Source organism: Morus notabilis, unplaced genomic scaffold, assembly GCF_000414095.1.
Source record: "Morus notabilis unplaced genomic scaffold, ASM41409v2 Scaffold1540, whole genome shotgun sequence".
NCBI classification, from domain to species: Eukaryota; Viridiplantae; Streptophyta; class Magnoliopsida; order Rosales; family Moraceae; genus Morus; species Morus notabilis.
In genome coordinates, this window is record NW_010360914.1 from 52,335 (window position 1) to 64,452 (window position 12,118).

At 35.3% G+C, this 12,118-nt stretch overlaps 2 protein-coding genes across 2 annotated transcripts; both read left to right on the forward strand.

Annotated features, from left to right (window-relative positions):
• Positions 1-612: 612 nt before the first annotated feature.
• Positions 613-4,118, forward strand: LOC21391672 (protein NRT1/ PTR FAMILY 5.10). The gene is made up of 4 exons (XM_010097602.2): positions 613-898; positions 1,005-1,222; positions 1,991-2,526; positions 3,072-4,118. Exons 1-4 carry the CDS (start codon positions 778-780, stop codon positions 3,880-3,882), a joined length of 1,686 nt encoding a protein of 561 aa, XP_010095904.1. The 5' UTR covers positions 613-777; the 3' UTR covers positions 3,883-4,118.
• Positions 4,119-5,356: 1,238 nt separating this feature from the next.
• On the forward strand, positions 5,357-9,250 carry LOC21391673 (protein NRT1/ PTR FAMILY 5.10). The gene is made up of 4 exons (XM_024165306.1): positions 5,357-5,605; positions 5,693-5,910; positions 6,782-7,323; positions 8,285-9,250. The coding sequence occupies exons 1-4, from the start codon at positions 5,485-5,487 to the stop codon at positions 9,093-9,095; spliced, it is 1,692 nt and encodes a 563-aa protein (XP_024021074.1). The 5' UTR covers positions 5,357-5,484; the 3' UTR covers positions 9,096-9,250.
• The last annotated feature ends 2,868 nt before the right edge of the window (positions 9,251-12,118 follow it).

Genomic DNA, 12,118 nt, shown 5'->3' on the forward strand with positions numbered 1-12,118 from the left:
GTTTTTTCTAGATGACATATTTGACAATAAAATACCAAAAGTAATCCATTATTAACGCATCAAACTCTAATTTATGGAGATTTAACTCTACATCCCTAATCCAAACCAAATTTAAAGTAAAAGCTTTATCTTTAATTTCATGAGCAATGAAAGCATCAGTAAACTTTTTAGTCAAAGTTCGCATAATAAATCTAGTGAAATCTGTTATAACAACTCTTAACATTTATTGTTTGTTGCGAGAAAAAAATAGCAGTATCTAAATTAAGCTATAGTTTTATAGTCTTGTGAAATCCTTGGGCCTTTCAATAGCATCATCCAATGTTTTATTTGTTTGAGAGATTTTTTTTTGCTTGATAGATTATATTTTTTTTAACCGTTAAATTTACATATATATATATATTTTATATAAATTTAATATATAAAAAATTTAACTTTTCGATATATTCACTTTCCTCATTTTTTATCAAAATATTTGTTTAGTTGGAATTAAGAACGTATTTTTCGAGTTAAGAGAAATTCGGCGCCAATGATTTCTTTCGTCGGTGCTATTCATGTTAAAACTTTAACTGCACCTCAAGTGTCTTGTACTCTTTTTTTTTTCCTCCACTCAATCAGACATTCCTCTGCTCTTCAATTATTGGTCCTTCGGAGCATAAACTAGTATAAACTCTATAGTATCTCTTTTATGTCAACATTTCATTCCTACTTAAATCTAGTTTTGGGTTGCTTAGCCTTTTCTGGTCTGAGAAAAAAAAAAGAAAAAAAGAGAGAAAGACAATGGCCAACGAAGACGAAATCCCATTTCTGAACGACACCGTCGACGGTGTCGTTGACCACGAAGGCCACCCTGCTCCACGATCCAAATCTGGCGGTTGGACATCCGCCGGTTTCATCATCGGTAAAGTCAACACCCCAACATTCTATTTATGCCCATCAATCTTTTTTTTTTTTTTTGCTTTAATTTGAATAATTTGATATTTAATTTTATTTTTAGTAATTTATAGGTGTGGAGGTTGCGGAGAGATTCGCGTATTATGGGATCGAAGCGAACCTGATAAGCTATTTGACCGGGTCGCTCGGGCAGTCCACGGCGGCGGCGGCGGCCAACGTCAATGCATGGGGCGGAGCGGCGTCGTTGCTGCCACTATTGGGGGCCTTCGTCGCCGATTCTTTTCTCGGCCGATACCGCACTATCATTCTCGCTAACCTCCTCTACATTCTGGTAATTTCTCCCTTTCATGGTCTTGTCTTTTGTTTAATTGAATCGCATCCTTAGGATTCAAATCAAACTATATGTTGCGCAGAATCTAATGGAACTCTAAGCATGATGATAAGATGTAAATCCTGTGCAATTATGAAGGCCAGATCATAGAAGAATTAATGAGAGATTAAACATTTGATGGTTTGAAAATTTAAGGAAACCTTACTGTAGAAACTGCTATTTTATCCATTGGTACGAAAACTAATCCATAGAGTGCAACACATAACTGCGCATAATTACAAATCAGACCGTTGAAAAATTATTCCAACTAGTTTCCTAAAAAAGAAAATCTCACAAAGTTGGAAATTACTCTGCGAGTGGTCATGGTAGAAGCAAGAGCATATGTAAATACTACCGCAAAATATCATATGCATTTTTTTTTCTTTTTTTAGCCGAGATATCGACTTTATGGACTTTCATAATCTCAATCATGGTTCAAAAGTGAAAGCTCAAGATTTTGGAACGTTCATCATTGTTACTACCGATTGCGTACTATAAATTGTATCCCATTTGTAAAGAAATCGTAACTTTAAAGAATCCAAATTTATAAGAAATATATGTATAGATAAATGTAACCTATTTTTAAGCTTGTAATATATTTTCTTTTCCATCTTTTTTTCTCTCTTAGCTCTTGTATGAGATGTTTGATTGTATTTGTTGTAAATGATTATGTTTGTGATTTAAGAGCCTAAACATTTAAAATTATAATCTAACATAAATGAATTGCAGGGATTGGCTTTGTTGACTCTGTCTGCGATGCTGCCTTCTATTTCTGAATGCCAAATCAACCAAGACGTGCCGTGTTCTTCTCAAATCCAAGTTATACTATTCTTTGTCTCTCTATATATAGTAGCGGTTGCACAGGGCGGACACAAGCCTTGTGTTCAGGCTTTCGGGGCCGATCAGTTTGATGGGCAAGATTCAGAGGAGTGCAAAGCCAGAAGCTCATTCTTTAATTGGTGGTATTTCGGTATATGCTTAGGTTCCTCGGTGACTGTCTCAATTTTAAGCTATGTACAGGACAACATTAGTTGGGCTCTGGGGTTTGGAATCCCTTGCATTGCAATGTTTCTTGGTCTGGTTGTTTTCTTGCTTGGAACTAGAACTTACAGGTATAGTGTTATGTGGGATGAGAAAAACGCATTTGTACGTATTGGTAGGGTGTTTATCGCAGCATTTAGGAACCGACAAACAAGCTCATCCACAATAGCCACTAAAGAGGAATCTCGTGGAATCCTGCCTCACGAAAGCTATGAACAATTCAAGTATGTGATTATCCTTTTTTGATTTGTGAATGCAAAAGCAATATTCGTTAAAGAATACAGGCATCTTGAAGCTCTTCGTTAATTCATTATTCTTACAAATTATATGACATGAGTTAATTTATTGCTGCAGCATCTGACATGAGTTTGTTGTGTATTTAAATCTTTAATAACATTCCATTTGCGCTAATTGCTTTTCTTGACATCATTTCATATTTTGGATAGAAGATCCTGCGACATGACATCAATTCTTGACTCATTATTATGAGTCAGATACTCCATTTATTTACTGGTAATTATTCAAAGGTTTCACAGTAACCGTTACTGTACAAGTTTAACTATAGCAGAGCTACTATTACCTCCATAACATTATGAAATTCTTGATTTATTTTAAAGTAACATTATGCTCCGAATTTTTGTATAACTCACACCACCATACTCTAATTGCGAGACGAATGAATAGAGTATTTATTTTACCTGCCAAAATTGTTTAGACTTTAGCTTAATCAAAGCCTTTCTCAAGTGATTTGGATACTGTAATCTTACAGGTTCCTCAACAAAGCCTTGCTTGCATCAGATGGCTTGAATGAAGATGGGATAGTTTGCAGCATGGACGAAGTTGAAGAAGCCAAGGCTGTACTTCGACTTGTTCCGATTTGGGTAACATGCTTGGTATATGGTATTGTGTTTGCACAGTGCCCAACCTTCTTTACGAAGCAAGGAGCTACTATGGAGCGAACAATTGTGCCAGGCTTTGACATACCACCAGCTTCACTCCAATCCACCGTTTCACTTGCCGTTCTTGTTTTCATTCCAATTTATGATCGTGTTGTTGTTCCCGTTGCGAGAGCTTTTACTGGCAAACCATCTGGCATAACAATGCTACAGAGAATAGGAACTGGGATGTTTTTATCTGTTCTCTCCATGATAATTGCAGCTCTAGTTGAGATTAAGAGACTCCAAACCGCTCGAGAATATGACCTTGTTGATACACCGGGCATGACTGTCCCAATGAGCGTGTGGTGGTTGCTACCTCAGTATATCTTGTCTGGAATATCCGATGTTTTCACCATGGTTGGTCTGCAAGAGTTCTTCTATGATCAGGTCCCAACTGAACTAAGGAGTATAGGACTCTCCCTCTATCTCAGTATTTTTGGCGTGGGAAGTTTTCTAAGCAGTTTTTTGATCTCCATCATCGAGGAAGCAACTGGTGGCGATGGACGACATAGCTGGTTTTCCAATAATCTAAACAAGGCTCATCTTGACTACTATTATTGGTTGCTCACTGGACTCAGTTCAGTAGCATTGTTCCTCTATTGGTATTTTGCAAGATCTTACATTTATAGGAAAAAGGGGTAGAATAAAAAGGGGAAAGAGGACAAGGAATTGCTCTGTTGTGTAACTGCAGTCTCTAATTCATGAAGCAAATGTTCAAGGAGGGGATTTTAAAAAATTGGCAGGCGACCATTTTTAATGTATAATATGCAATTTATAGGTATTAGGACTTAAAAAATGTTAGTTCAAATTGTTGTTAAATTATTTCGCCAATGTTCACGGTTCAAGAATACCATTAAAATGACTCAAGTAACGAATTCTTTTCAACACAAATTGAATGAAACCTATGAAATTTTATTAAGCATCATTGTATACAGAACAACCAGGAAACCTTAACAGAGTTAGTACTTAAGAGACTTGAGGCCCATTTAGTTCGCTAATTCAAGTTTTTAATTCGAGTTGAGATGTGACTTTATGTAAGAGTTTTTTTACTGTAACAAAAAAGTTAATGTGATTATTTTTAAGAATTTTTTACTGTAACAAAATTAAAATCAGTAAAATGAATGAGGTTTTGACTTCCTAAGCCCAATTAATGACCAAACAATCCATACCCTTCATTAGATGTTAGTCTGTCTATTTATGTTGCCGTAATCCCTCCAACTAATCACATAACAGCCAATCTTTCTCCCTTACTCTCAATTCAGTTGTAACTCATTTACAAACCAAACTAATCCAATTCCTTACAAAATGGCCGGCGCTGGTTTGGAACCTTTGTTTTCAATGCGTCGGGTTTTCTGTGCAGGCCTAGCGAGAAAAGGTATACATTTGTTTATTAAATATAATATGAAAGAACACATTTAATGAGATTAATAATCAAGGATATACTTTCTAAATAAACCTAGAATATATATGATATTAAGAGATACATAACTCCATTCTAAAAAAGCTTGTGACATTTGAGAATTGAACTAAAAGAATTATGCGTCTTTTGTTTTTATTAGACTGAACAGTGGAGGCACATCACATACAATCGAGGGCAGGCAGTCACCTTGAAATTTGTTATTTCACAACTCAAATTCTTTTTTTAGGGTGTTTTTTATCATAAAAATTTAAATTTAACTATTTTATTACAATATTTTTTCTCACAAAAATGCTTAAATGTACAGTGTGCCTCCAAAAATTATGAAGTTATATGTATACTCCACCTCTCTATATATGAAATCTCTCCACTTGACTTTATAGGTGAAATCTGATAAAATTTTTAGTGTATATTTCACTCACTTATTTTTATGGCTTCACCTTGATGGACATTAATCTAGGCCTCGTTGGTTTCGCTGATTCGAGTTTTGCTACAGTAAAAAGTTCTCACACACAATCATATTTAACTTTTTTACTACAGTAAAAAACTCTAACATACAATCACATCTCAACTCGAATATGTGAAACGAACCGGGCCCTAAACTCTTTGGAAAAAAAAAAAAAAGACGTTACTCCTGCTCCTCAATCGCGATAAATTTTCCAAAGCAAACAAAAAGTCCACCCCAGTTATTGGTCCTTCCTTTTTGAAGATGACCCAAATAATCACCCCTAAAGAAACTTCTGACTTACGTCATCATTCCGAATGTAGTTTTGGCTTGCTTTGTCTCTACTGGTGTATGAATAGCTCCAATCATCAACTTCAAGATAATGGCCAACGACGACGAAACCCCACTCCTAAACGACACCGTCGACGGTGTCGTTGACCACGAAGGCCGCCCTATTCTGCGATCCAAATCCGGCGGTTGGAGATCCGCCGGTTTCATCATCGGTAAAAGGATCACCACAACACTCCGATTTTTTTTTTTTTTTTAAGTTTGAATTTGAGATTGAGTTTTATTTTATTACTATATTATAGGCGTGGAGATTGCGGAGAGATTCGCGTATTGTGGGATCGCCTCAAACCTGATAAGCTATTTGACCGGGCCGCTCGGGCAGTCCACGGCAGCAGCGGCGGCGAATGTCAACGCATGGGACGGAACGGCGTCGTTGCTGCCACTACTGGGGGCCTTCGTCGCCGATTCTTTTCTCGGCCGATACCGCACTATCATTCTCGCTAACCTCCTATACATTCTGGTAATTTGTCCCTGCTTTTGTCTTGTCTTGTCTTTGTTTAATTCCAAGCCATCCATAAAATCTATGAACTCACTTGGTTAGAGGAAAATGCCTCAACTAATTCTCTGTTGTACTTGCTGAGATGAATCGCTAATGACTGACTATGTTATCTTAAAAAAAAAAAAAAGGAAATGGCTCTTTCTGTGGTTGTGGCAGAAGCAAGGTCATGAATGAATACCATGGCAAAATAGCACATGGATTTATTATTAAGGAATCATTACGGTGGAGCATGCTATTTTGCTCCACTGCTAGGAACAATTATTTTTAAATATTGGATTAATTTTTCACAAGATCTGTCCGGTATTAAACATTTACAATGCACTACAGAGAACTGCTCTTACGATAAATCTGACCGTTAAAAAATTAATTCAACTGTAAAAACACAGTTCCAATCAGTGCAGCGATATAACTTGCTCCACCGTAAAGACTCCGTTATTGTTATTGTTATTATTATTATTATTATTTTGTTTTGCTGGGATATCCACTTTATGGATTTTCATAATGTCAGTCATAGTTGTAGAGTGAAATCTCACGATCATAAGACATTGTCAGTTCAGATAACGTACCGTAAATTTGTGAAGCAATGGTAACTTTAATAATGAATATAATGGAGATTATGGAGCAGGTAAAAGCTCCACGTGATGTTTGCTTAGCGCCAGATATACTGATTTGTAAGATTCAGTGACTAAAGATTCTTTTCCAACTCTGATATAATTAAGCTTGTAATATATTTTGTACTCCTACCTTGGACCTCTCCACATTTTTTTTTTAATCTCTGCTTTTGCATAAGATGCTTCATTGAAAATTCTAAATTAACATAAGTGAGTTGCAGGGACTGGCTTTGTTGACTCTGTCTGCTATACTACCTTCTCTGGGGGCTTCTGACTGCCAAACCAATGAAATTATGCCGTGTTCTTCCCAAATCCAAGTAATTCTATTATTTGTCTCTCTATATATTGTAGCGGTTGCACAGGGCGGACACAAGCCATGTGTTCAGGCTTTCGGGGCCGATCAGTTTGATGGACAGGATCCAGAGGAGTGCAAAGCCAGAAGCTCATTCTTTAATTGGTGGTATTTTGGTATATGCTTTGGTTTTTTGGTGACTGTCTCAATCTTAAGCTATGTACAAGACAACATCAGTTGGGCTATTGGCTTTGGAATCCCTTGTATAGCGATGATTCTTGGCCTGGTTGTTTTCTTGTTTGGAACAAGAACTTATAGATATAGCATTAGGCGGGATGAGAAAAACGCATTTGTTCGTATCAGTAGGGTGTTTATTGCGGCATTTAGGAACCGACACACAAGCTCATCAACAATATCCGCAAAAGAGGAATCTCGTGGAATCCTGCCTCACGAAAGTTATAAACAATTCAAGTAAGTGACTAACCTTTCTAGTTAGGGTAATGGAAAAGCAATATTAGTTAAGCACTTTCAAAATGTTAAAGCGCCTGATGCAGGCTTCTTGAAGCTTTTTTTATTATGCCCTTCAAAAAAATTATACAGGAATAGAGTTTTTGTATGAAGTGAAGTTAAGTGAATGCCGTGTTTAGAATTGATCCCGTTTTTGTTTTTCACGTTTTTCGAGAAAGAAAAAATGAAAATATTTTCAAAACGGCATTTGGCGCAATAAAGACCAAAAACGGAAATGAAAACGATTTTTTGGTTTAGTGTAAAATGAGAAAGAAATGAAAAACGACTTTTAGTCATTTTTCATTTTTTGTTTTCGTTTTCTCCTCTCTCGAGCAGAGAGAGAAAGAGAGACATTAATAGGTTTTTTTACACTGAAAATAATCTCTTGATAAAACTACCAAACACATTTTCAAAAATAATTTATGTCTGAGATTGAAAACGTTTTCATTTTCATTTTCTTACAAAAAAAAAAAATTGTTTTGGAACGAGTTCCAAACGCGCCTGAGGTTTTTTAAATTTTTGCAGCATCTGATATGAGTTTTTTGTGTGTGTTATCTCTATTAACATTTTATTTTAGTTATTTTTCTTTTTTCTTTTGTCATGGTTTCATTTAGGATTGTAGAAGCACGAATGGAAATCATGACAATAAATTATTGTGACAGTTGTACCATTTATTTACGGGTAATATGCACTGTTAGCCTACTGTACTTGTTGAACTACCGTGGAGCTACAATTTGCTTCATAGTGGAATGTAACTCCTGAATTTTTCAAAAGTAACTTTATGCTCTAAATTCTAGCATAACTCACACCACCATATCCTAATTGCAAGAACCGAGATGAATGTACTCTTATTTATTTTGCCAGCTAAAATTATTTAGCTTAATTTAAGCTTCTTTCAAGCAATTTTTATCCTGTAATCTTACAGGTTCCTCAACAAAGCTTTGCTTGCCACAGATGGCTTGAATGAAGATATGACAGTTTGCAGCATGGATGAAGTTGAAGAAGCAAAGGCTGTACTTCGACTTGTTCCAATTTGGGTAACATGCTTGGTATATGGCATTGTGGGAGCACAGTGCCCTACCTTCTTTACCAAGCAAGGAGCTACTATGGAGAGAACAATTGTGCCAGGCTTTGACATACCGCCTGCTTCACTCCAATCCTTCGAATCGCTTGCCATTCTTGTCTCCATTCCAATTTATGACCGTGCTATTGTTCCAATTGCAAGAGCATTCACTGGTAAACCATCTGGCATAACAATGCTACAGAGAATAGGAACCGGGATGTTTTTATCTGTTATCTCCATGGTAATTGCAGCTCTAGTCGAGATCAAAAGGCTCCAAACCACTCAAGAATATGACCTTGTTGATACGCCGGGCGTGACTGTCCCAATGAGTGTTGGGTGGTTGGTACCTCAGTACTTATTGTTTGGAATATCCGAAGCTTTCACCATGGTTGGTCTGCAAGAGTTCTTCTATGATCAGGTACCAACGGAATTAAGGAGTGTAGGACTCTCCCTCTACCTCAGTATTTTCGGTGTGGGGAGTTTTCTGAGTAGTTTTTTGATCTCCATCATTGAGGAAGCCACTGGTGGAGATGGCCGCGATAGCTGGTTTTCAAATAATCTTAACCGGGCTCATCTTGATTACTACTATTGGTTGCTCACTGGACTCAGTTCAGTAGCCTTGTTCACATATTTGTATTTCTCAAGATCTTACATTTATAATAAAAAAGGGTAGAATAAAAGGGAAAGAAAAAAAAAAGAAAAAGAAATGCTCTGTCGTGTAACGCAGCGTCTAATTAACAAAGCAATGTTCACGGGAGGGAATTGAAAGCAATGGTAGGAGAACCCTGTTTCTGTAATATACAGTTTATCAGTATGAGGATTCGATAAATGAACATTTTAATTCTCTTATTTGTTAAAGTAAATTATTTGATCAATGTTATCTTCAGTTTGTGTTCGTGTGCAGGCTTTTGGAGCAGATTAGTCTCGTGGACAAGATCTCATAGAAGTTCATTCTTTAATTCTCAATAGTGAGTTTACATTTTTACATTAGAATCATGTGCTCATGGCGTGTTCTATCCGCACCTAAGCAGAATTTTATTTTCCATTAGCATAGTGTGCATATTTCATCCTCATTTTAACACCAAATTAATGTAAAGGACTAAAACTGCAATAAATGATAAATTGGATTTGAGTTTGGGACGTTTACAAAGTCAGATATCAAAGTGAGATTGAGGATAAATTTTAAAAACTATTTTTGAGATACTCTTTCATTTAAGACCGAATATTCACGTTTTCCCCTTCCCATGACGACATATGTGTAGGGCTTGTTTGGTAGATCTTCGTGAAACCTGTTTTTGACTTCTTAAGCTACTTCTGAAAGTGTTTGAACAATATATCAAAAGAGCTTCAACTCTCTAGAGAGCTTTCAATTAATGCCGCAAAATACGTTTTTTTTTTTTTTTTTTTTTTTTTTAAGGCCTTTCAAATAGATTTTGAAACTTGTATCAAATTAATTTTAGTAAAACATTATATACTTAATTATAATATTTTTATTGTTTAATAGAAAATTTTAAAATCATTTTGATCAAAAAAACTTTTAAAAATATAGTTTCAAACACTTAAAGAGTCACAATTTTACTTCTCTTCTTCAACTAGATAGAAAATTTTAAAATCATTTTGATCACAAAAATCTTTTAAAAATATAGTTTCAAACACTTAAAGAGCCACAATTTTACTTCTCTTCTTCAACTAGTTAAAAGCCAAAAACTTTTTCAAATAACTCCATTGTCAAATAAGTCCTTGATCCAATTGTAACTGAAATGTAGGGTTTAGACCATTATAATAAAATATATTTTATCAGTATTGCGTAAACCATAATAGAATTATATTAAATTACAACAATATATATACGCACACACAAATTTGATTAAAACAAATGAAGATTCTTTTTTCTTTTACGGTAAATATGGCAATTTCATTAAAAGATCACTAAAAAACTAGAATACTGACTATACCAAAATCATAAGAATATGTGTCACTGATAAGATTAGACATTAGAAACGTACCCCTAACTCAATAATGGGAAGGATACCTCCCAAAAATGGCTCTATAATATTTGGCCACGAAAAATCAATTCAAAATGAGCTAGATCTTAATCCTGTATTGGACCTCACACATACCTTAGACTAGCAGCGATGAGGAAGCCAACCACTGACTGAGGAAGAAAACACCACATATTGAGAGAGGTGGGGAAACCACCCTCTAGCTAGAGGAATACACCGAAGGATGAGAAAACCATTACTATTATTACAACAAAATACAAAAAACTATACACAAATTCACAACCTATACAGGAGAGATCTAGTTGGAGATGGTGTGAACACCACGGGCGAAACCATTACTATTATTACAACAAAATACAAAAAACTATACACAAATTCACAACCTATGTAGCGACCCTCTTTTGAGGCCGCCACTGTAACTAACTTTTTAATTTCAAGCAACTCCCTCAAGTCTGTTCATGAGTTTCCAGAGTCCACGGCCAGCGAGCACCCTTCAAAGATCGTGTAAAACCACCCAAAAACTCATACTTGCATGGGTCAAATATGATGAAACACTACTTTTGCAGGTTACACGGAGCCTATTACCTTGTAGATCGTCTCGTTGCGATGTCAAGAATGAGATAACTTAGAGAGACACAGAGGAGAAAAAGTTTTAAAGAGAGAGCGCGCTTAAAAAAGTAACAGTGTTATTTTTTATTAATAAAAACAAATGAAGATTCGACAATACCGATGACTTATCAAATAATTTGTTAACTTTGATGGTTAACTACGACGTGCATCACATTAATAAGTAATAAGTTTTTTTTATTTTTATAATTATCAATAAGTAATAAGTTAAAATCAACATCGAGATTCCCCTAGTAAATAGGCCGGAAAGAATAATATTAGTAGCTTGGTTCCGGAAATTTATTTTTCCCTCTTTAAATGTTGAAGTAGGAGGATTTGAACTCTTTACATTTAAACGGTATCTTGTGTGAATTTATTGTTAAATTATATCTACAACTGTGGTAATCTTAATTATTCCGTTAGAATCTCCCTTAAAACAAAATAAATAAAAGCCATCTACTTATATGTCGCTTGTATTTAAATTGTTTGGTTGGGGGATTCGTACCCCGATTCAAATCATGATTCGTGATTCGCTACAGTATTTTTTCTCACAAAAAATACACGTAAATCAAAAATAATTCTAATATCATGATTCTAATTCATGAACCAAACGTCATAATACAAGTGCCACATATGGTAATACAAGTAGGTTGTTTACTTTTTCTTTTTTTTTTGGTCGACCAATCATGTAGACTTTCTGGTTTTCTCCAACACCAATTAAAATTATTATCCTTCTTTAAATTCTTAATCCCATTTGCGTTTTGTTTAGGCAATTGGAGATTCAAATTGAAGTATTGATCTGCTGAAAACGTTACGTTTATATTGACTTTAATTTTGTACATTCTACATTAGGTCTACGAGGAACCTAACTTGAAAAGCAGCTAAATACTTGTAGCCAGTAAAAGCTATTTTTCCAGCTTGGATCTTAATATCATATGTTTTATAAAACTACAAATATCAGAGAAGGATTTGGCATAGTCCACAAAATATACTTTTGCTATACTTTTCTACACGAAATATTAAATATAAAGGCCAATAAAAATGATTTGTTGGATTTTTATGATCTAGGATTCCTGGGGGCAATGAT

What these genes read in the sequence shown, in the direction of transcription:
- LOC21391672 (XM_010097602.2), top strand. Translation starts at nt 778, where the DNA reads ATGGCCAACGAAGACGAAATCCCATTTCTGAACGACACCGTCGACGGT. An exon ending in ATCCGCCGGTTTCATCATCG is followed by an intron (nt 899 to 1,004) that starts GTAAAGTCAACA and finishes AGTAATTTATAG; the next exon opens with GTGTGGAGGTTGCGGAGAGA. An exon ending in GAAAGCTATGAACAATTCAA is followed by an intron (nt 2,527 to 3,071) that starts GTATGTGATTAT and finishes GTAATCTTACAG; the next exon opens with GTTCCTCAACAAAGCCTTGC.
- LOC21391673 (XM_024165306.1), top strand. Translation starts at nt 5,485, where the DNA reads ATGGCCAACGACGACGAAACCCCACTCCTAAACGACACCGTCGACGGT. An exon ending in ATCCGCCGGTTTCATCATCG is followed by an intron (nt 5,606 to 5,692) that starts GTAAAAGGATCA and finishes ACTATATTATAG; the next exon opens with GCGTGGAGATTGCGGAGAGA. An exon ending in CTAACCTCCTATACATTCTG is followed by an intron (nt 5,911 to 6,781) that starts GTAATTTGTCCC and finishes AGTGAGTTGCAG; the next exon opens with GGACTGGCTTTGTTGACTCT.